Raw genomic sequence first — 25,873 nt, 5'->3', positions numbered from 1 at the left:
CCCTAGCTCTCCCTCCTTGCTTGGACAGCAGGGGGCCGCGAGCTGGAGCGAACTCTCGATGAGGCTCCGCACACACCAAAGACTTCTGGGGGATAGATTCAAATATTGCCACGACCCAAAATCCGTACAGTACACTTAGTTGCTACTCACTTGGACGTAACGCTGGACTTCACCACTGCCTACTTTCAAAGTGATGCGGTTATTACTGACACGCAGGGGGCCGAAAGATTTGGTCTCTTCTTCGCACGGGGCACGAGCCACAACGTGTTCTTCTTCCCTCACGAGTCGTCCGAGGCTGGGGCAGTTCCAGACACTACAAGCACAGCACACACAGCAAGCTTTGTGTAGACACCAATGATAATTGCACTCACCCACAGCACTCGACACATTCTCACATGAATTTCGGGACTGGACCACCTAGCCTCGAGCGATCAGTGAGGCTGGTTGGGCGTCGCTCTTGTCGCAGGAGAGATAGTATAGTACACAATGGAAAAATCAGCACAACCCCCGTGTGTTATTTTACTACCTGTTTGGCTCACCCACACTTCTTGTGTTCGCAGGGCCAGACGACCTACAGCAGACGGCTTCCCCAACCGAGTGATTCCTGTTCGTGCTTCCGGTAGTCCCACGACTCACCCACGCTTCCCTTCACAGTGGGGCCAGGTACCTTTAACACACTCAGAATACACAATAGCAGCCGTTTGTCAATACTGCATCCACACACAACAGCGGTTACTCACTCGTTGTTTGTTCTCACAACCTGGGGTTTAACTGCACTCATTGACTCTGAATTCGCACACTCACAAGTAAATCCGTCCACCAATCTCTTCACCTAGTCACCTTCTGCCTCTTTCTTCCCCAAGGGATCGATGTGCATCAAAACGGCGGCCCTACACAGCAGCAACACAGCGTGGACAAAGTACACCAACAAGCCCTCCTCTGATGTCTTCAAAGGCCTTTTTGTACTCTGCTTGTTCTCCTGATCGACCTATCAGAAATCGCTGTGTAAATCGCCCCCACCTGTGTATAATTTGGCCTGATTTCGTGTTCGGGGAAACCCCGGAAATTCCGGTGTTTGGAGTTAGTCGTCCGGGCGGAACCCGTCTTTTCCACACTTTTGGTTGCGCCCTTACAGATCGTCACCTGGTGACAGAGTTATGGCACGCACTGAGATGAAAAAGTTATGTATGGACTTATCTAACTCTGGGGGATACAGTGAATAAGCTCAAGTCCCAAAAAGTCACCGTGTTCATTTAATGCGAACTCATAAACTGGTTGTATGTAAAATCCTGAGATTGTCTTGTATTTTAACCAATTATCTTATCTGTTCTTCTGTGGTGTCTAAAGAGTGAATAAATCTGCGCGGAAGTATGATGGGGCCGCTCTGATTGCAAATCGTAAATATTCAACATATTTAATATTTACGATCAAAAATCCTGTTGTGTGGGGTAAAACCCCGAAGGCAAACATGCAAAACATTATGCCAAATATTTATAAAATTCTGTACAGATTTTTTTACATTTCAAATTGTTATGTTTTTGGTAGTATATACTGAATCTAAAAAATAATTCAGATTTTCATGTTAACACTATCAGGGAAAATTTAGGACTGAAATGATCTTAAACATATTTTAATCTTAATGCATAAGCTTATGCTTAAATGTTTTGAAATATTTCAGCATAGGCAACATTATAATTGTGCAAACACACTGTATTAGTTTTAGGAAGTTTGAATAAATGTTGAAAAAATTTTAATAAAAAAGGAGTAAATGACCATGAAACAGTTTAATTTACTTCCACGTGGATCAGAAGCATAGTCTGTGGTAATGGGACATCAGCCACAATTTATCTATCATCAGTAATTTTTCAGAACTCATGCTTCTGGCTTGGGTGTAAAGCCGCAGTCACATTTGGTTTTGTATCCGACCACAAGGAAATCATATTTTCCACGTTAAGGATAAGTAATTCCCCAGGCCACGTCTTTTTTGTTTCCTTAAAACCCTGAATATGTTGTCTGACATTTTTCCATGTCAAAGGTAAATATCATTTCATGCCCTTAGAGCTTTTATCCTGTAGCCGTTTTGTCAACTCTTACAAGCCCAGAGGGATTTTTAAATTAGAGTGATGAGCTTTGGAAAGTAATCTTGAGGCTTTTCCAGCATTACTCATACTATACACCCTCTGAACTACCAATGAAAAAGAAAGTAATCTATTTTCTCTAGTTGTGTATAAGAAACTAAACCAGCATCACAGGCAGGAGAATGCATTTGGTATTTTATCCAAAACAGCTTGCTGTGCATTTAAAAAAAATATATGTTTTATCAGTATGTGCATTTTTTTCAGATTCAACTTACAACAACCACATTGCATTGGTTGTATCCCACTCCAAACTCTCAAAAATAAAGGTACAAAAGCTGTCACTTGGATGGGACTCTTTAAAAGGGTCCTAATATGTACCATATAGCCTATGTGGTACCAATTTGAGTTACTGATATGCAATCTGTGTAGTTTTTGAAAGGGTACCACACCAGTGATAGCTTTTATTGAGAGTTCACCAGCTGAGTTACAGAAAGAAAGAAAGCTGAGTAGAAAGTTAACGTGTGTAAAACAGGGTGGCCCACTGACAGTGGGTGGTTGTGTTGGATGGGTGGAGAGGTGAGGAGTTCTTTTCTTGCTGGTGTTCCCTCCCCCTGCGAGAGTGTGCATGAGATTGTGTGCGTTTGGTGTGGTTCAGAGTCAGGTAACAGACGCTCTTTGAGCGTGGAGGGAAGAGCGGGATGGAGAGAGTGCACTTATGCTGAAGATGGAAAAGAAAGTGTGCGTGATCCAAACCGACTTCCATCAATACCGTCCCATCATCGCCATTCACAGCAAGCCATTGGTTCATGTAAGAAATCGCATTTTCTTTTATTTGTGTTTTATTTGTTGTGTTGTGTCACACACATGCACTCCTATGTTATTAAGACACACCCTCACGTCAATCTAGCATTCCTGCATTGCTTGCTAGGGTCTGCATTGTTCTTCCAGGTATCAGGAAAAGTCTTTTCTAGTTGCGGTTGTAAAAGTGTGAAAGTGCAGTGTTTACTTTAAAAAGAGCTTTTGGGAATGACAGGTACTAATGTGCAGAGTAAGAGTAAACGCACTCATGCGTCTCAGGTATGCAAACATTTCTGAACAAAGCAACCGTCCCAGAATACATCTGGATCTTCAGCTGGAAGACCATAGCCCTGCCAGGACATGCATAAAGAGATTTAATGATTGAGATTAGTGACTTTGTTGGCACTTCAAATGTACTCAGAATAATGTATGCAAGCATAAGCCTGTATAAAGGCAGCAATCATTAGGCTGTAAGTTCTTTCCCAACATTGCATTGATGTCACCGCTGATCTTAGATAGGATTTGGTTTTGTTTTGCAGTTGAACAGCAACACAAATAGATTTTAAATAGCATTGATGTACAATATATTGCATCCCAACAAATAGTCTGTACATCAGTGTAACAAGATAATGTCAGGTTGTATCTGATATATATAGATTTGTTGTCAGTAACAAGAATATAGTAACAAAAATTTGAATGTTTTGAAAACAACGTGAACAAGACTGACATAACTTGAACTCACAGCCTCTAAGTTAACCCCATTACATTGTGAGCGAATCTTTCAAACATGGTAAGGAGCGTCACATTTCCGGCTGACTTCAGAGGTATCCCAAGCAAAAACCAAGACGTTGAAATGACGGCTAACTATAGACCCAATATAGATCGGCTATGAGTAACCCACTTTTACCCTAAATAGCTTTGAATTTGGTTACATGCCATTTTTGCCAAAATAACTTGAAGATGTATGATATTCCAACATGTAGGCAATGTCAACAGGTGTTCAAGGTGTTTTCTTTCATTTGTTTTAAACTTATACGTATCGTCTATTCTTGGGCTATGGTGGTAGACGTCTATTAGATTTTCACTGACAGCCCAAATTTAGCCTGTTTCTTAGCCCAAATTGTAATCACAATGTACAGATTAGCTGGCCAATCAGGGACACATCGCTGTTCAAATCAATGAGTATAATGTAGAGCACAACTGTTTAACAAATGGGTGAGAAAATTTGAGTTACAGATGCACTGATTTAAAAAAATTCTTCAGATAGATGCTGATACTGTAGTTTGGTGGTTATAACTTGCACTAATTTAAGATTGTATTTTCTGAATGCTATTCATGCATATAACCTAATCAACGTTAATACTGAACATTAAACTAATGATGTTTCTTTACACTTTCTATACACAGAGCTCAAATTCATGGTATTTTATTTTCTTGTTGTCTTTTAATTGACATGATATATCGATCGTGTTACATGATACTTTATTCAGGTGGAAGGGCTGCAGACGCGCGCAGACACTGCAGACGCAACAGCGCAGTCGCAAACGTCATCAGTGCACGTTCGCGGGCTCCTTAGTGCATTTTGCTATCTGAAGAATTTAAACGTCGTCCGAAACGCTCACAACATTTCCAAACATCAGTTCGGTAATGTGCAGTTTCTACAAACTTCCGTTTGTTAACGTCGTTACGTTTGTAAACTTCCGATTGTAGAAAATGTAATGGTTCAAAATGTGACAGTCTCGATATTATATTAGTAGGCCTACAACGCCAGACTTCGTCGGAGTTCACGGGGGCACGGAATGACATGCTCATACATGAGGTAAAATTTAGTGCAAAATGCGTTCCTCTAATAATTTTATATAAACAATTTTTTTATCGAACATTAAAACCAATCATGTGACTGTTGCTTATATCATTTTCAGTGTTTATATACTTTATGGATTTAAAATTGCATTACTTTTATAGCATAACGCAGTCGTTGTGCAAATGCATTAATGGCACAATTAAACAAGTAATTCAACACAAGGTAAATAATCCCAAAATTCCATATCAGATGTAAATATGATGCCAATCTGTCATTATTCTAAGTGAATAAATGAATATAAGTATTTGATATGAAAGTTAGTCAACACATTCATTCTGGTGGTTTTTGCATGGGCTCAGATTGTTAGAAATGTAGTGGGAGTGCCATGGAAAAGACTATGAAAGCTCTATAATATTTTTTTTAATGTCTGTGAATGCACACATTTTTTTTGTGAGCTGTGCACACTAAGCCAATCAATACAATTATACATATATATATTGTTTTAACATAACTGCTAGATTATTACAACCCATGGTTGATTAACAACAACCCAACCTTGGGTCATTTGTAACAAACCAGTGTGTTTTGGCCAATATTTACCCAGCATTATGTTAAAAACAACCCAGCATTTTTGTGTGTGTTGTTTTTATTTTAACATATTTATTCCATTTGGTCTGCTTATTACATATTTAGGCTACGTAATGACACTGTTTCATACTGAATGAATAGTACATATATTTCCACATAATGCTAAAGGAAAATTGTGAAGAGAGGGCTGAAATTTGCCAAACAGCTGTTGAAATGCTTGGAATCTGTGTGTTTATGTGCGTGTGTCACCTCTGTAGATTTGGAATGCAGAGTAGGGGAAAACATTTATTTGGAAAACTTCTGCTCATGATCATAGTCTTGAACTATCAAGTATGAAGGCAGGAATGTGCAAAACTTTATTGCCAGAGGGACGGTTAAATTTGCCAATGCATATGGATAATTAATTATTCATGATAACATAGTTTACAAATAATACAATTTAGCATTTTGTGTGTTTTGACATTAAAATCTGAATCTGGAATATCCTCCCGTCTCAAGTTGAAACATGAAAACTTTGCTAAACAAACAGTCTCATTCATGAGTCCTACTCTGTTTACACGTACATGGTTATTTTTAAAAACTGAGAGATTTACCTTCGTTTGTGCCCCTCGTTTACACGCAAACGGAGAACTCGCCTCTGAAACCGATTGTTTCTAAGAACTCCGGCCAGAGTGGAGATCTTGAAAATCTTCGGTTGCACGGTTGCATGTAAAGTGAGACAAACGGATGTTTAAGCAGGCAACGTCACAGAGTATGCGCCAGAGCTCGCACCTACGTCAAAAGTGCGACCCATGTTTACATGTGACTGCTACTCTGAACGCTTCCCAGATCACATTTATGTTCGTGCAAACTCGTTTCGTGTGTTTGTATCTGCAAATACAGCTGCTCCTTTATGTCGAGGAGCAGAGATGAGTGTTCTGAGGTCAGCAATTTTACGCGTGTTTGACTTCATGCGGCGCTGCAACGGATGATGTCAAAGTACCGCGAGAGCGATTCGAAATTAGACCTCTACGTATGATTCCTCAACTCGCTCTCGCGGTACTTTGACGTCATCGATCACCTACTGCAACAACTCCTCCCTCCAACATGAAGAACCAGTTCGCGTCACCACCAGCGCAGCCGGTGATTGGCTTACGTGGGCTTGAGCTTCTCTTGACGGCATATATGCACGGGTACATGTAAATAAACACTTTTCTGAAAACTGACACGTGTGCACGATATTATTTTTGAAACCGGAGAGGTTGAAATGTCCGTTTATGAAAATAACCGCCCACGTGTAAACATAGCCCTAGAGAGGAAAACATTGTAACTATTTGAAGTCCATTCCAACTAATAATCTAACTTTAAAGTCATGCATTCTGGTCACAAATAGTTTCTCCAAATGTATTTGAGTATGGTAAATGCACTGCATACTGCACATACTGTCAGAATTAAAGAGCTCAGATGCAAAACTCGTCTTACATGTAAGTGCGTCTGACATGTTTTCTTGTGAACTAGGATTTTTATTTGACTCTTAATGGATTTGACCAATAAAGCAGTATTTCTAAATGGCCTGAGGCCGGGATTAAGCAGATTTGAAGAGAAGGTATTTGAGGAACGTATAATATGTGCCAAAAGCATTTGTTTAATTTTATTATCTCATTTTGACAGAGGTGGCGTTTAGTGCTTTAAAGGGCTTTAAACCATTCCAACTCCGTCGCTCCAGCCAATGTTGTAAAAACGAGAGCATGACACTGACCAAGCATTTTTGGGGAGTCTTCTCCATGAAGAGAACACCAGTCGATGAACAGGTTCCACTTTAAAGCGTAAGCATGTCTCATAGACGGCGCTCATGCTGAAATGATGGTGTGCACTACCTGCTGGGGTAGGCCACTCAGAACCTCTGCATCCCACCCAGGGACCACACATGGACTTTCCAGAGGTCCGGGCGCAGGTGCCATAGGATGCCCCGTCTCTGAGAGAGGAGATTCTCCTCAGAAGAAATGCGCCAGGGAGGGGGTGTCACGAGAAATACTAGTTCCGGGAACCAGGTTCGGTTGGGCCAGGAGGGTGCTGCCAGCAAAACCTGCTCCTCGTCCTCCTTGACTTTGCTTAATGTCTGTGGGAGAAGGTTCACTGGGGGAAACGCATATTTGCACATCCCTGCTGGAAAAAACAGCATACCAGCAAGACCAGCATATGTTGTGTTTTGGTGCTGGTTTGCTAGTGAATACCAGCTAAACCAGCACCAAACCAGCATGAGCACCAGCTAAACCAGCACTAGCACCAGCATGCTGGTCATACCAGCAAGACCAGCATATGTTGTGTTTTAGTGCTGGTAAGCTGGCAACCTCCAGCTAAACCAGCATCAAACCAGCATATTTCCGATTCTGGTTTGATGCTGGGTTTTTTCAGCAGGAGTGCCCTGTGGTCAGCTGTTTGCCAGTGCATCTGTGGCGAGTGTTCCCTTGGTCAGGGAGTAAAACAGTTGGCAGTGAGCAGTCTCCGGAGCCGCAAACAGGTCTACCTGTTCGACTCCAAACTGACTCCAAATCAGCTGGACAGTCTGGGGGTGGAGTCGCCATTCGCCTGGGAGTGATGTTCCAGAGAACTTGTCGGATGCGCAATTCAGCATGCTCGGATGTGAATGGCTCAGAGTGACCTCAGATGCTTCTGACTCCACAGAAGGATATGGCGGGCGAGTTGCAACATGCGACGGGAGTGTAGACCATCTTGTCGGTTGATGTATGCCACAGTAGCAGTGCTGTCTGTGCGGACTAACCGCCTTTCTTGGGTACAATGAAGTTAATGCATTAACTTAAGATTACATTGAATGAATGTTATTCATGCATATAATGACCATTAATACTTAACATTAAACTAATGATGTTTCTTTACACTTTCTATACACTTTCTATACACATCGTGATCGACCGCTTTACAGAGGGAACCACCGTGTACCCTTTAACTGCCCCACCCTGGAAGGTGCTGAGAGGGGAGGAGATGCGAGATGTTAGCCGAGCATGTTAGCCGAGCATAGCCACCTGTACCAAAGGTGGCAACGCATGCTCCTCCACGTAGCCGATGAACACGCCCTCCGAAGCCATGATTGACGCAAACACACTCGTGTACATGGGAGAAATGCTGTCTTTAAATAGCTGTGCAGCCCTTTTAGAGGAAACTGCTCTTGTAGCTGCTGAAGCTGATAAATGTAATGTGTCAACGCCAAAAGAGGTGAATGGCCGTTACTGCTATAATGCTGTAATGGCAACACTGAAAAGCTATCTATCTCTTTGTTACAATTTAGCAGGAGCAGAACAAACAACTGCTCATCGCCGAAGCGAAAAGCGAAATGGCATATGCAAATACTGCATGCCAATGTTTATTGGCTCTTTTTACTATAAATGGTTCTTTGGGGAACCAAAAATTGTTCTTCAATGGCCTTGCTGTGAAGAACCCTTCTAGAACCTTTACTTTTAAAATCTGAGTGTAAAATCCTTTTTTTTTATGGCAGCCATTACGCAGTTTGACTCAAGCTTTAAAACGATTTTGTTTTCAAGTTTTTAAAACTTTTAAGTGTGTTTTGGAAAATTAGTTCACATCTGGTTTTCTATCCAAGAAAACAGATCTATGTGTTGGTACAGTAGCAAAGCCACAATTGCTTGTTGTATATCGTAAAATCTAGTAGTATGATTGACATCGTAGCATAAGCTCTCATAAAGATATATACTATACAGTATATATGACATTTATCAGGCAAATTATAGAAAGCAAAGCAAAACACAAAGACTTGCATGATCAGGTATATAACTACACCGTGTTCCAAATTATTATGCACATGACATGTTTGTTTATTTTTTTTCAATACAGACAGTTAGTTTACAAATTGTACTTTCTTCTCAACAGTTATATGACATTGTGGATGTTATTATATTTAAATGAAATAAAAATGTCAAAAGATACTTTAATACTTTGAGAAATATGCAAAATATGCTGTTCCAAATCATTAAAGGGGACAGAGATTGAAAAACCATTTTTACCTTGTCTTTGTTGAATAATGGTAGTTAACCCACATTTCCAAACATACAAAAAGTGCTTAACATGCTAAACATCTCAGTCTCATAGAAATTCCTCTTTTAAAAATGTCAGCCAGAAAACGACCCAATCTGAAAAACTGATGCTTATGACATCCCAGGCATCTAACTGCCCCTCCACTTTAAAATAATTGGCTATATTTTTTGAGTGGCAGCAAAGTCAGCCAATCAGTAATGAGATTGCAAGTTAAGCCAGTAGGGGGAGCCAAATAGGTGCAAAACCACTTGTTTAAAACCCCCCACCCTAATAGAGCTATCTGAGAGAGGTTTTTAGGAAGCTTCTAAGGCATTACAGACCCAAACTAAAAAAACTTTGTCTACATGTCACATCACAGAACAAGGATAAATACTCCGTTCAATCATTCTATGTCACCTTTAAGCAAGTTGTGATGTTAAAAGATCTTTCTAAAGACAAAAAAGTGTGTTATCTTAAAAAAGCACATTATTTCCTATAACAATTTATATTTGGTGGATCTACACATAAATAATTGAACTATTATAAGATTCATGAGTGATTCACAGTACAGAAAGATTTGACTATATAAAGGCTTTTAAAAATCTTTTTTAGGAAAATAGGAAAAGGCATCCCTAAAAAGCCACAGTTAAGGAGCAAACATGTATGTAAACCTGCTGGTGTCTATGGAATCCCCCCCCCCTAAAAAAACCTCAATACAGGATCATTCAGTGCATAAAGCTGAATTTCTACCCCTCCCCCAAACCAAAACTTGCAAAAATAAAACATTTGCTGTGAGCTCAGAATACAAGAAGACTATTTTCAAACAGTTTTATTCATTGGCATGCCATAATACACTGAATAGTAGAGATTAATCTTATTCTGGATTGTTGGTGAATAGCCATTTGGTTAGAAGCATTCTGCAAAATTATTTGGAACAGAATATTTTGCATATTTTTCGAAGTATTAAAGTATGTTTTGGACTTGAAATTCATTTAAATAGAATACCATCCACACTGTCATATAGGTGTTGAGGGTAAAATCAAATTTGTAAACTTATTGTCTGTATTGGAAAAATAAGCAAAAATGGCATGTGCATAATCATTTGGAATGCAGTGTATATGTGGAGATGAATGTCTAGTTTAAATTTTGTTAGTTTAATAATTTGAATTCTTTTTGATTTCTAACTTTATTATGGGACCCAACAAAGCACGTGCTTATAATACTGTACTTGTCAGAAGGTTATTTTTTGGATTACAGTTTCAGCAAAACTCACATTATTCAAATAATGTTGATTAATTAATTAGGTCCGGTCCACATGAGCACGGGTGTTTTCACACGCAGGAGATTTTGGCTTGTGACTTTTGAGTGCACCCTGTTGTCTATTTTGTTTGACGAGTTCTGCATCGCTATCTCCTTTGTTTACGTGAGGCGAGTCTGTGCAATGGTGAATGTAACTAAAATACAGTATTGCTGCTAATAACATTTCAGGCTTCTGATTGGCTAACATGGCTTTACGGTTAGTGTTATATTGCCAGCTGTTGGTTTGGCATGCTCTTGTCAGTGCTTTGTGTTTTCATTCGTGGCTACAAAACCTCTGCAACCGATCTCTACTGAAAGCAACTGGGTTTACCAGTCCCATTGGGCTGTTAGGTCATCGAGTGTAATTATGTCACAGGTCGGGGCGAACCCCTTCCTAGCTCCCACCTCGAGGAGGTCCCAAAGCCACCCCAATGACCAGACACACAAGAGAGGAGTTACAATTAAAAATAATCTTTATTAAATTACTTAAAAAATGCTAGGGAAAAGGGGAAGGGCAACTTAAAACAAAAATCTCTTCGCGCCTCCAGGCGGGGATTCCACGAGAACGGGGGAATCGAGCCTTTAAGGTTTTTCCTCTTGAGCCCGTGGTGCGCTCCCCTTCTCCTGGAGGCAAAATCAGAAAGAGTGCTTACTGTGCCGTATGCTTACTCTAATGCTGGCCTTCTGCTTTCTTCCACAGGCCCGTGATGCGAGCAGAGGCACGTGTCGCACAGGACTGTACTTTTCCTTCCTCTCTCTAGGTACGGGCTGTAAGCAAAGGTAAGTGTTGCCCAGGTCTGGACTTTTCTTCCTCTTCCAGGTACGTGCTGTAAGCAAAGGTGAGTATTACACAATACTGGACTTCTCTTCCTCTTCCGGGTACGTGCTGTAAGCAAAGGTGAGTATTACACAATACTGGACTTTTCTTCCTCTTCCAGGTACGTGCTGTAAGCAAAGGTGAGTATTACACAATACTGGACGTTTCTTCCTCTTCCAGGTACGTGCTGTAAGCAAAGGTGAGTATTACACAATACTAGGGCTGGGCGATATGACCAAAAAAATTATCGATAAAATGTTTTCCATATCAGTCGATATCGATAATTATCATGATAAATAACAAATCTTTACTCCTGTGAAATTTAAAGGCAGATTTTTGCTCCTGAATGAAAATTGTAAAAACCAGACAGTTAATAATGGTTTTAAACTACTTTTTATTCAGAACATGACAAATACAAAAACTAAAATCTTGTTTTAATGCATCTGTATTAAATGTAAATCTATTTGTTATGAAATCAACACATTTCTGACACAAAAGCAGCAGACTACTGTCCCTTTAAGACCCAAGACAGACTGCTTTAAGTTTCAATATACTGAGTAACAGCTGTTTGTGTTCACTTAAACAAGAAAGAAAACTTAGTTCAGTGATCACGCGTGTGTTATACATATACGAGCTATACACGCTGATAAATGGATGTCAAGACTGTCACGTTGCTGTGGGAGCTCACATACCCAAACACTATATTCACTGCAGTGGTGGATCTGCTGCTTTTCCTCAGTTTCCTGAATTTGTGAATGTCCTGTAAATATACTTTTAAAGCTGGGCGGACGTGTGCGTGCGCAAGGCGGACGCTGAATGAAAGTAAAGTATACTGCACGCACCTGTGTCTGCTGTGTTTGATGAACCCTGTTTGCGCGTCCAACATTACACACAAGAAAATGTTTCCGCGCATTTGGATTCCGTGATTCCGTCCGCGTTATCCGCATCGCGAAAATCATAGGTCTCTACTAATAAATGAATAACTTGCCTCATCTTCCACTCCTTCAAGTCTGACTGTCACTGTGATTGTTAACCAAGAGTGCGTGCCGCATCCGGAAGTGCTCGCGCAACATTACGCACAGTGCTTAAACATTATCGATCACTTATCGAACTGTCCTTATCGTTTTATCGAAAACGTTTATATCGGTAAAATTATCGTTATCGAATTATCGCCCAGCCCTACACAATACTGGACTTTTCTTCCTCTTCCAGGTACGTGCTGTAAGCAAAGGTGAGTATTACACCATACTGGACTTTTCCTTCCTTTTCTAGGTATGGGCTATAAGAAAGGGTTAGTGATACACAAGACTGGACGTTTTCTCCCTCTTTACTCGTGGGCAGTGGACTTAACAACGAGGTTTTACACAATGTGCTTCGACTTACGGCCTCCAAGGGCAGGGGGAAAAGACGTAGAGAACAGCAGTGCAGAGCCGAACGCTTCCCTGGTTCTTCCTCCACTCACGGCGTCGGACTTACAGAACAGGGACGCACCTTTGGAGAGGCTCCACACACGGGTAGTTATTTCCCACAGCCGTCAGCCCAATCGCCCCTTGGCACAAGTATTTGTCGTAAATCCATCTACTCACTTCAACCTTCCAGATGCTTCACCACTGCCCGTCCACTCGTCAAGGGAAAGGCTTCGTTGCTACACACTCAAGGAAGTACCACTTTATAAGGTGCTTCAGCCCACACTCCACCGTTCTCCACAGCTGACTCTCCTCACGACTCCTCTGGCCTTGAATGGCTTCTATCAGTATAGACACAGCACGACACGACACTGCAAGCTGTTAAGTGTACACACTCAAATAAAGACAAAGACTCACCCACGGCACTACCCACTCACTTCGTGAATTATGGATGAAGCCAAGCTCGACCCGGGCCCGCTGTATGGTGGGTTGGATGATTTTTCTCGGTGGAGGGGATGAGATGAATAAGGAGGAACACGAGACTTCCCCCGGCGGCGATCCAGATGTCCCACGGCACGCCCACGCTTCTCTCTCCGATGGGGCCGTAATGCTACGTAGCAACTCACGACACAGGGTCAAGTGATACCGCTTACATTCACAATATACACCACAGGCTGTAAGATTACTCGCGTGTTTCTCCACTTACAGGACAGCTCCCCGGCTCGCCCACACTTCTCTCTTCGGTGGGGCCGCAACGCTTCGTGACACTCACAGCACAAAAGCAGGTAACACTTTACTATCCACAATACACATCACAGGTTGAATGGTTACTCACGTTTATCTCTGCTTCCAGGACAGCTCCCCGGCTCGCCCACACTTCTCTCTTCAGTGGGGCCGCAACGCTTCGTGACAGTCACAGCACAAAGGCAGGTTATACTTTAATATCCACAATACACATCACAGGCTGAATGGCTACTCATGTATATCTCTGCTTATTGAGTCGCTTCCCGGCTCGCCCACGTTTCTCTCTTCACTGGGGCCGCAACACTTCGTGACTTTCACAACACAAAAGCAGGTAAGATTTGGACATCCACAATACACATCATAGGCTGAGATGCTACTCACGTATATTTTCTACTTCCAGAATGAACTCCCGGCTCGCCCACATTTTCTCTCTTTCTCCAGTGGGGCCTTAATGCTACGGAGCTTCTCACAATACAGCAAGCAGGTAATACTTTTGCTTATTCGCTCCCAATTGGCAGAATTCAGTTTACTCACACTTAATGTGGTCTCCGGCTATCCGTATTGAAAACCACAACCGTCTTCAACTTAGCTGTCTTGGCAGTTCGCTTAGCGATCCTCCTTCACTCCGTTCATACAACTCCAATTCCTCCGTAGTAGCCACAGCACAACAGCCCGACACGACACGACACGACACGACACGACACGACACGACACGACACGACACGACACGACACGACACGACAGCACAGACAAAACACAGCGTGGACAAACTTCACCCCAACTGTGCTTCTAGGGTTACTTTTATCCTCCTCTACTCCTTCTCGTCAGCCAATCGGTAACCGCTGTGTTAATTCGCCGCACCTGTGCCATATCAGGCTGTATTCGCCCCTAGAAGACTACAGGAAGTTCCGGTGTTGCAGGTAAGTCGTCCGGGCGGAATCGTCTTCCAGCGGAACCAAAACTCCAAACTTTTTGTTCCGCCTATACAAAAAGTCACACGGTGACATCTACATCTCTAAGGAGTTGGGTTAACACTGGCATGATTAACTCTGTCAATTAACTCCAACTCTGAACAACAATTTACTCTAAATATGTTAAATGTTTTTTTTTTCGACTCAGAAATGTTTAACACAGAAATTTTAACTCTCCAATTTTTGCTGTGTACCCTGTCAGGGTTGATGGGCTATAATGAGGTTAGTTGTGATTATCTTCGGTGTAAAATTGAGCTTCTGGTCTAAAATTTAGTTTGTAAAGTTTTAAAATTATATATATTTTCTACAAAATTGCATCGATTGACCTCAGAAGGACTGTATTAACCCCCTGATGCCTTGTGGATTACTCCTGTAAAGGAAGTATAGACTTTTTTGGGCTTCAAATCAGATCACCATTTACTAGCATTAAAAAGCTTGGAACAGACACACTATAAAAAATCTTTGCTGCCTTAAATTTTTTTGTTATGTCAACTAAGATTTGCAAGTCATGTCAACTTACTTTTATTTATCTTGATAAGAGATGAGTTGTTCACTTTTTTAACTATATTTTATAAGTTATAACAACTCATTTCTTAAGATAAATAATAGTTAATAATTTGAATCTGAGTAGATTCAATAAAAAAATTTAAGGCAGTAAAGTTTTTTACAGTGCAGGATTTTCGAATATAACTCTGATTGTGATTGTCTGAAAAAAGATAATCCTATACTGTACAGTACATTAGGAATGGCTAGAGGGTAAGGAAATCATGCAGTATTTTTTCTGAACTATGCCTTTAAATAAAGTGAACCATGAACAGAATCTTTTTTTTCAATGTAACATTGCTTTTAATAATGTGTCACTTAAACTTCATGGGCCCTATTTTAACGATCTAAGCGCATTGTCTAAAGCGCACAGCACAACGTCTAAATGGGCGTGTACGAATCCACTTTTGCTTATTTAAAGGACAAGTTCTGTATTTTACACTTAAAGCCCTGTTTTCAGATTGTTTATGATGAAATAGAACGGTTTTGACAGAAATTTCGACATATGCGGCTGCCCCGAGAATTTTCGGGTGTTTGTTTTTCACCTCCCAACTCTATAATGGCTTTATAGGTGCACAGGAACAATCCTTCCTAAAATGCATTAAACTTTCATTTACAAAGACGTGAAACTCACAGAGTGGTCAGGGGTGTTCACTGATATGCTCACACAAAAATCGATGCAAAAGATGCTTTCCAACAGGTGTTTTAGCATTCGTTGTAAACTTGTGGACCTATTTTTTTAAACGCCTCACACCCGTACATTCTTCCGCTCAGAGCTTGAATAATAGACACTCCAGCCCAGGTGGTGGCGCTAATCCGCCTTTGCCAATTGCAAAAATATAGAAACAAAGTTCCCGGCGCGGAGTAATACCGTACCTCACAGCACATCTAATACAAGTCAATGGAGTTGGATAAAACTACGATAAAACCTGTTGGAATGCGTCTTTTGCAGCGATTTTTGTGTGAGCATGTCAGTGAACACCCCTGACCACTCGTTGAGTTTCACGTCTTTGTAAATGAAAGTTTAATGCATTTTAGGAAGGATTGTTCCTGTGCAACTATAAAGCCATTATGGTGGGAGGTGATACAAAAAACACCCAAAAATTCTCGGGCCAGCATCATATGTCGAAATTTCAGTCAAAACCGTTCTATTTCATCATAAACAGTCTGAAAACAGGGCTTTAAGTGTAAAATACTGAACTTGTCCTTTAACGACGGGAAAAATGGTCGAAAAGGTTTTTTTTAATGAGTAATGGGAGTTTTTTAGGCGTAACCTGCAATAAACCAATGATAGTCTCAGCTCTCATTTCCTTTAAAAGCCAGTTGCGCTGGCGCTATGTCTAATCCATATTTAGATGACGGACTTTGTAAACTGAAAAACTAAGCGGAGGAAGAAGACCCCCAGTTTAAGATTAATGTTAAATAATTGTGTTGTTTTTCACTTGTATTGAAATTGTTATTTTTTTATTAAAACCTTTAAAACCTGTTTTCTTTTAGTCATGGAAGTAAAAAAGCAGTCTTTCAATTGCTTTAAATGTATGGCTATTCAATACCATCAAAAAATTATTTACAAGTATGTAAGAAAAGGTTTGTACTCTAAAAATACTTTATATGTAACAAACAGGAGATAAAGAATTTACAAACAGCTCTCCGCACATTTCAGCACTTGGAGAGCGTCATACGTTTTTTTAAGCATTACTTCATTTTTTACTTAATTAATTACATTTTCTCATCTCACCATATTCACAGGTACAGAGTCATCATATACAATAAATCCGTGAGGTAGCATTTAAAAAAAAAAACATTTAAAAACAGATGCATTTGTTTAAGGCAAAGCATTTATTTACTTACCAGGCTGCAGGTGAAGCAGCTCTTTACGCCTTCTAACGTCTCATAATTGTCCTCATTTATGTCCAGAGACTCAATAATAATCTTTTACATTCAATCCTTTAATCTTTCATATTTAAAAGGGTTTTTGTGCTGCTGCGCATTCATGTTTGTGATAAGCAAACGCGCGTTGTCGTCCCGTTTATAGGCGCATATTACTAATGCGCTCTTTAAATAACAAAAAACATATTGCGCCATTGACTTTAGACTTTAGACCAGGTTTTTGTTGGTCAATTGCGTAGTCTATTTTAGTTGCCTCAAAATAGCAACGCGCCAACAATGCGCCTGAACACACCTCGTTTTCAGACCAGAACGCCCATGGGCGCAAAAGGGAGCGCAAATGCATTTGCTATTTAAACTACGTGGCGCTAAACGTGAAAATGATAATTGCGCAGGGTGGATACTAGCAAAAGACACTTGCGACGCGCATTGCGCTGCATTGCGCCAGGTGTAAGATAGAGCCCCATGTGTCCAAAAGAAATATGTCAACTGACACAAAAAAAATCTTCTGTTGTCATTTCTTTTAAAGAGGCATTTGCAAGAAAGTACTGTAAGGATTCCCTTCCTGAGAATTTCAGTAATGTCTTTTTGCAGTCAAGTACAGGAGGACATATTGTCTATCACAATGAATAACACATGATTAGTTTAACAGATGGACTCCTTTTCCCCATTTGACTACTTAATGCAGTTATATTATTGCTTTTCCTCTTGATGTTTTTATCTGAAAGCCAGTACAATGCAACATAAATCTAACGGTTTGTGTGGGAGTTTGATCCAAGAGAGTTATTGTGGTGAAAGTATATCAGGGGAATAAATTCATGATTGTTTTGAATTGGGCTGAAAGGCCTCAGAAGCAGAAGGCTGGGCAGGAGGAGGGGGGAGGTTTACTCCAGACTAAAGGAAACTGAATTTCTCCACTGCTCAGGTTAATCCACTGCAACCCGGTGTAGAAGAAGGGATGAGGGAGAGAGAAGAGCTGAAGAAAGCCATCGAACAAACGGACCGGCTGTTGTCACGGGTCCGACAGCTGGAGGAGGAGAACTCAGAGTTGTGCAAGGAGAGAAATGACGTTTTCACTAGGATGCATGCAGTAAGTTCATTTATGGTTTTGACTTGGTATTGATGTGATTTAGTTAATGTATATTGAAGTACAGTTTACATACTTTTCTTTAAAGCTGCATGTCAAAATTTTAACACAGAATAGGTTTCACACACATAACGTGATTTTTCATAACAATTTTAAGTTAAAGTTGAACTAATCCCATTTTGCCTTAACTGCATGCATTTCACCTTGTGTGGGCTCCACAAGAAAAATCTGATGATCAGTGATATTCCAGCATGATTTTGGATTTTTCCAAAAAGCATCTTGTGTACTGGGATCAAGCAAATCCCTCATTTTTTATGATGGTTTAACATGGTCAATATACTGTAACAAAATATTTTGTCTGATTATGAATAAGGCTCAGATTTTGGACCACACTTATAAGTTTTTCTCCTGTTGTTTTACATGAAGGTAGTATTTTATTACTCTGTTGGAAGACAGTTTACCATTCATAATAATATGCTTTCATAAGCTGAGTTATTCAGCAAATGTGCAAGATCAGCCTCCTTTTGTAAAATGATACTCTCTTTGACTCTTTTACAATTTTGACTGAGCTCTGTCTGTACAAAAATTTTACTGTGTAATCTGCCTATATTTTATTGTGATTAAAACACAGAAACACAAATAAGGTGCTTGACAAAGGCAGGCATATGTGACCCCACTGGCACCCTAACCCAACCCACGTGATGCTATGTTGGCAAGTGAGCACCACATCAGTAGCTGTGATGCAGGGATTGTGGTGTCATTATTATGTTAGCAAAAATGCCACAGCACAGCTAGGCCAAGATAGCTTATTATTTTTGGTTTCTTAGCATATGCTCCAGTCCAGGGCTCTTTAAGGAATAATTGATCGTGTGCCGTTAAATTATTTGAAAATAATGCACATCCAAGTCATGCTGTTACACCGCGGGTGTGCCTTATTTTCAAATATTTCAAAGGACCGGAGTCAATTCTTATATATATTTGAAAGGTTAGGTGTTCGGTTTACTGAAAAATAATCAACACCTATGGAACATTTCTCAAACCAAAAAGCATTCAACATAAAACTGTAATGTAACGTAAACATTTCCCTTCCAGTCAACATTTTTGTGTCTGTCTGTAAAGACTTAAACTTCATATAAATGTAATTTATTTATGTTATCAATGTTCATCTTTATCACAGTAGGGAGCATCAGATCAGTTATCTTATTAACATATATAGTATTTGCAAATGTAAAAGTATTCATTTTAAATACATGTACGCATTTAAGATGGCAATGTGCCTTTCTGTGTGGAGTTTACATGTTTTCTCTGTGTCAGCGTGGGTTTACTCCGGGTACTCCGGTTTCCTCCCACATACCAAAAACATGCAAGTTAGGCAAATTGGAGATGCCAAAATGTCCCTCCCCCAATCTGTGTATGGATCAACTTGTCTGAATAAAACTTGTGTATGGATTTACTGGTTTCCGCCATGAATATAGCCGTAGATGCTGAAATGGCGTAAAGAAATAAAGGAAGAAGAAGATGGCAATGTAATATTGGGGATATTTTATTGTATTTAAATATATTTATATAGATATAAATATATAGAGTCAATCTGGGTGATAAGGCATAACATTTTTCTCCCTTTAAAAGTTCAGTGTCCTTAGTGAACGTTTTTTGGATAGTTGGTCAGAAGGCACTCTGTTCTCCTTCATGTGCAGGAATAATGCTTAACTGGAAACCAGTTGGAAAAATATAAAACAGAAATATCTTATGTCAGGTGTTTGAATCATGCAAATGACCCAGTGTGAAGTTACTTTGGCAAATCTTGTACAATTCTAGCACTTGGAAAATTAACCCCTTTCGGCAGTCCTCTTTTATTTTATCCTCGGCTCTATCAAGTTCCTTTGGAAATCTCTTTCTATGCTATAATTATACCAGATCTAGATTTTACACAGCCATATTTCATCTGTCTTCAGCTGCCAGGGCAGAACTATTGGTTGCTAGGTTAGAAAGATAATAATCAGGTCATATAATTATTTTACATTACTTAAAGCTACACTTCATATTTCCCAAGCCAATGTTTTTAACATCATATTTAAGGTGCCTATATGAGCACAGGCATTTCTCTGTGATACAGCTTAGCACAAGATGAATGGATGAAGGTGAATGGATGATGACAGAATTTTCATTTCTTGGATGAACTATGAACAGATTTTTTTCCATTGGAATTTCCACTATGCCATAATTCTTCATTTCATTGACTGTTTGTTCTCATTGCCAAACAAGTGGAAGCTTTATACCATCAGCTATTTCCATTTGACAAAAACTGACTGCAGATCAATATCAGATCTGGCAGTGTAATATTTCACCTCAAGTTGATGACAATCTTTCACTCTCACCTGTTTCTCTTTTTATAAACTTGACCTGTTTTTCATTTCGTTGATCTATTTAAAATGAATAGCAGAATATTTAATATGAAGGTTTGTTAAGGAAAATATAAGAACATTTTGTTTGCTTTCTAGTTATTGATATTGATATAAATTGTAACCCTTTTCCAGAAACATTTAGTTGGTAGTATAAAAGCAGCAGAATGGTGGGACAAATTCTGCTTTATGTCAGATCTTTGTTTTAAATGTGCTAAAGGTTGAGTCAGAGCTTGTTTTACTTAAGGGATTCATGTAGTCTTAAACATGGCAACTTTGATTTTGAATAACATCCTGAGGACCCTAGTAAACCTCTCTGTATTAAAAGGAAATTGTACATTTATCTTTTATCTGCAGCCATACATATTTCAAACATACAAACATATTTTTCCTTTCACATTTGCAATGCTAACACTTATTCAGGGTGTCTGCGCAGTAGTAAAAGGTAGTTAAAGCATCTACCAAAATTAAGGCCCTTGAAAGGTAGTAAAAGGTAACTAATGCAATTTGACTTGGTAATAAAAAAAATTGCCTAATATTTGTGTCTCCATGTTTTAACTTCATCTAGCATTAGGGGTGGAACAGTACACAGAAGTCACGGTTCGGTTCGTACCTCGGTTCGGACGTCACGGGTTGGTTCAATTTTCGGTACAATGGAGGGAAAAGGAAAACAAAAAGAAGGCATTTTTTTTAGTACTTAAGATAAGAAACATAGGTGTCCTTATCTGTGTTATTGTGAGATGTCATGAATATGAACTGAAATGCATTTAACATACTGGGCTCTATCTTGCACCCAGCGCAATTGACTTTGTCCGTGACGCATGTATCATTCGTATTTTGCCCCGGCGCACAGCGGGTTTTTCCCGTCACAGAAGCACGTCGGCAAACTAGGGAATGAACTTGCACTCCCTGGGTGGTTCAGCGCAAAAAAAGAGGCGTGTTCCGGCGCAAACCATCCCTGATGCTATTTTGCAGTTTCAAAAAACAATTGTGCCACTGACCAGAAAAAAAAAGTTTAAAGTCAGTGGCGCGTTGCGCGTTGTTCATTATGCTATTTTAAGGGCGCATGCTTGACCATAATGTATAGCGTGCACAACGCGCATACACTTTGCTTATCTAATCTACACAGATGCAACAGTTATTTTTGCAAATCATAAATTGTTACACTTAAAAATATTAATACACGAGATAAGGGGAATCATATGTGGTGAGCATTGTGGTGATAGTTTTTATTTATTCTCATGCAAATAACGATTAAAATATTTTCATAACTTTGTTGTGTGGCTGTATTACGTTTATTTTATGTAAATAATAATTAAAATGTTTTCATAAGAAACCTTAATGTATATGAACTTGATTTGTAAGAGTACTTTGGGGTTGGACCTTGCTTGCGTTTCTTGGGTCCGATTTCAAAGCCCCCAAACCCTTTCAGCGGTGAGGGTGGACGCAGCGATGTCCTCTGCTGGCGTCAAGTCCTGAGGCAGATCCACCTCCCGTTACACGGCGTGCCAGATTTATGCTGGCAAGCGTGGGATTCCCCCGTACAAGGACGTCGGTCTCCTCGGCTGTGAACCGCTCCTGGCGTGCGCCTGGTAAATCCGTCATAATAATAGCAACCCGCCATGGAACTTGCGCCCTTGCGTTTAAAGGGAATGTTGGCTAGCGTTCTGATTGGTTTATTTGACATTACGCCCAAACCACACCTATGAATAATGAACCTACTTCAGACCAACCCCTTATTGATTTGCGCCCGGCGCAAGAGTTATTTCTCACGCCGGGAAAATAGCAACAGCGCCCAAGATCCGCCCACAAACTCACTTGCGCGTTGCGCTTCGCACTTGCGTTTCAGATCGTTAAAATAGGGACCACTATCTTGTATAAAAAAAATGTATAAACTTGTACTCATCATTCATACAAAGATGGGTTTCAAATGTATAACAAGTTACCTAAATACATTTTTAAATTACATTTTAACACATTTATTTCATATTAATGAACTAAAGAACACCAAAAAATTTAGGCTTGTGGGATTAATAGGTGTGTACGACTTCATGAGGCGCTGCAAGAAACGACAAGTGGATGACGTCAGAGTAACGCGAGAGCGATTTGAAATCAGCCTTCTCCGCAAGATTTCTCGCGGTACTCTGACGCCGCTGCGTAAAGTTGAGAACACTTAAAAAACTGAAAGCAGCTGAACTCGACAGAACTGCCCTGTGTATGCCTGCGCTTCGTCCATTAATTGTATATTAGCAGGACAATTTATCTCCTACTTCTCAGCGTGAGAAATACAAGGTGTGGCGTGTGAGCTGACTGAAATGCGCGTGTCTCATGGTGAGCCCTGATTAGATTTACATTTACATTTACATTTAGTCATTTAGCAGACGCTTTTGTCCAAAGCGACTTACAAGTGAGGTAAACAATAGAAGCAATTATGGCAACATAAGAACAGCAATACATAAGTGCACTGGAAATAGTCTCATCAAGTCCAACACAATATACATAGCCAAGGGTATGTTAGTAGTTTTTTTTTTTTTTTTTTGATAAAGAGGAAGGTAGATAGAGAAAGAGATGAAGAGAAGGGTAACTAAATAAAGATAGTAAATCTGTAATTAGGAAGTTAGGTAATGGTGGAAGAGATGGGTTTTTAGCCGAGTCTTAAAGACAGCTACAGTGTCAGCTGATCGTGTCACGACCGGCAGATCATTCCACAGTTGTGGGACAGTTCCTGAGAAGGTAGGCGTTAGTGTTTTCTTCCCTTTTTGAGATGGTACCACAAGTCGTCGCTCGGTGGCAGAGCGCAGTGATCGAGAGGGTACATAAGGCTCTATAAGCAAGCGAAGGTAAGGGGGTGCTGACCCAGTGGTAGTTTTAAAGGCCAGGAGCAGAGCCTTAAATTTGATGCGGGCTGCTATAGGAAGCCAGTGTAACTTGACAAAGAGAGGAGTGACGTGCGCCCTCTTTGGCTCATTGAAGACCACTCTTGCCGCTGCGTTCTGAATCATCTGTAAGGGTTTGGTCGTGCAGGCTGGAAGTCCTGCCAGTAGCGCATTGCAGTAGTCCAGCCTGGACAGGACAAGAGCTTGGACCAGGACCTGCGTAGCATGCTCATCTAGGAAAGGTCTAATTTTCCTAATATTGTAGAGGATGAATCTACAAGAGCGAGCGGTGCTGGCAACATGCTCCGTGAAGCTAAGCCGATCATCAATGACCACTCCCAGGTTTTTGGCCGTCTTGGAAGGCGTGATGGTCGAGGAACCTAGCTGAATGGAAAAGTTGTGCTGAATCTTTGGTTCAGATGATATGACAAGCAGTTCTGTCTTCGCAAGGTTAAGCTGGAGATGGTGATCCTTCATCCAGAGTGAGATGTCCCTCAGGCATGCCGAGATGCGGGCAGAAACCGTAGGATCATCAGGGTGGAACGACAAGTGGAGTTGAGTGTCGTCTGCATAGCAGTGGTAGGAAAAGCCATGTTTCCGAATGACAGAGCCCAGGGATGTCATGTACATCGAAAAGAGCAGCGGTCCAAGCACAGAGCCTTGAGGGACCCCGGTATCTAGACGTTGGGGTTCGGAGACGTCACCTCTCCAGGATACCCGAAATGACCTATCTGAGAGGTACGACTTGAACCATAGAAGCGCTGTGTCAGTGACACCCATAGACATGAGAGTCAACAGGAGGATGCGGTGATTGACCGTGTCAAAAGCTGCAGATAGATCCAGTAAGATCAGCACAGATGATTTGGAGGCTGCCCTTGCCTGCCTTAGGGCCTCAATGACTGAGAGCAGCGCAGTCTCAGTGGAGTGACCACTTTTGAATCCAGACTGATTGCTATCCAGGAGGTTATTTTGTGTGAAGAAAGTGGAGAGCTGGTTGAACACAATGCATTCAAGAGTCTTGGAAATGAAGGGAAGAAGAGAAACGGGTCTGTAGTTCTCTAGCATAGCAGGATTGAGAGTGGGTTTCTTCAGCAACGGGGTTATCCGGGCCTCTTTAAATGCTACAGGGAAGGTGCCAGTGGAAAGGGATGAATTGATAATGTGAGTGAGAGCAGGGATAACAGACGGAGAGATGGCCTGGAGGAGATGGGTGGGTATGGGATCTAGCGGGCAGGTAGTCGGATGATTAGAAGCCAAGACCCAGAATTTATATCTCCCATTGCTGAAAAAACTATAGAGACCAGAAAAGCATGTGAATTTTGAAGGCTACTTTAATGTATTTTACTAAGATTTGTTTGGCTGCTTCTTGCTACTCTTTCTGAAGAAGGATGATGTATCTGCTGCCTTTCTCTTTATTTTTCCCACATTTCAATGATTGTCTGACATTAAAACACTAAAGCAAAACATTAAAACATTACCATGTTTTAAAAAACTTATTAGGGTAAATGTATCCAGATTATCTGTAATATATAAAATCAATCTTAATCCTAGCATTTTATATTCTCATTATAAAACAGATTCTTAAACAAGATTTTAAGCCCATTATGTGTTTTTACCGAACTTTAGAAGAGAAAACGCAGTGATGAAAACGCGGTTGAAGTGTCTGTCATTTATATTCACGCCGGAGCCTGAAGAAACATCACTCTCCTCTCCGTCCCGCGACTCCCGCCCCTCCGTGTTCGTTGATCAGGTTTCATGCGCGCGCAGCTTGTTTAATAACAATAAACAGTTAACATGTAAACGTGTGTGTGTGTTGGCGCGCCGCGCTCTCTGTTCAATATTCCGCTCGGTGTTTGTGCTGCGCATCCTGCTCTCTCGTTAACGGCACATAACGTTAAGTAACATTGTTTTAAATTTAACTTGTCCAGTCGGACAACTAATTTTCTCTTACACTTGTCCTACAAAAAATCCACTTGTCCCGGACAAGCGGACAAGCCTTAATGTCAAGCCCTAAACTTCCACTCACATACCTAACAACTGCTGAAAACGCCGACACACAGTCCTCGTCTTTTCCACCACTCTCTCGCCTGTACTACTGTAACTGACTTGAAAACTGAAGTTTTGCCAAACTTGCGATCTTAAAGAGGCCGGCGGATCCTCACCACCATTTGCCATACTCGCTGTCGCTGCTATCTCATTAGACCGTCAACCTGACAAAAAACTGCAGAGTGCCAGAGAATGCAGACGGGCTCTGATAGAGCGCATACATAGGCGGAGCTTGACTGCATCGGCGCCAATCAGAGCTTCAGAGCTAAAGCGGGGCTACAGATTAGGTGTCCATAAAGAACCTGTGTATCTAACAGTAGTTCCTCATTACATTAATTATTTTGCACGCAAGTTTTTTTATTTTTGTACCGTGTATTCTCCGTTTAAATTCATGCACCGAACCGTGACCCCCGTACCGATTCGGTTCGAAACGAATACATGTACCGTTCCACCCCTATCTAGCATAGTTAAAAAATATATACGGTGCTAACAGGACCT

At 40.7% G+C, this 25,873-nt stretch overlaps 1 protein-coding gene across 1 annotated transcript in view; it reads left to right on the top strand.

Annotated features, from left to right (window-relative positions):
* The first annotated feature begins 2,729 nt into the window (after positions 1–2,729).
* The window catches only part of LOC135734667 (putative uncharacterized protein MYH16), an 85,816-nt gene continuing 62,672 nt past the window's right edge, over positions 2,730–25,873 (top strand). The window contains exons 1-2 of the mRNA XM_065253547.2: positions 2,730–2,886; positions 17,890–18,054. Of these exons, the coding sequence (XP_065109619.1) occupies positions 2,794–2,886; positions 17,890–18,054 (258 nt within the window). The 5' untranslated portion in view covers positions 2,730–2,793. The remainder of the gene's footprint in view (positions 2,887–17,889; positions 18,055–25,873) is intronic.

This window comes from Paramisgurnus dabryanus, chromosome 1 (genome assembly GCF_030506205.2).
Source record: "Paramisgurnus dabryanus chromosome 1, PD_genome_1.1, whole genome shotgun sequence".
Lineage (NCBI taxonomy): Eukaryota > Metazoa > Chordata > Actinopteri > Cypriniformes > Cobitidae > Paramisgurnus > Paramisgurnus dabryanus.
The sequence above is the reverse complement of the archived record's forward strand: the minus strand, read 5'-3'. Positions and strand labels throughout refer to the sequence as shown.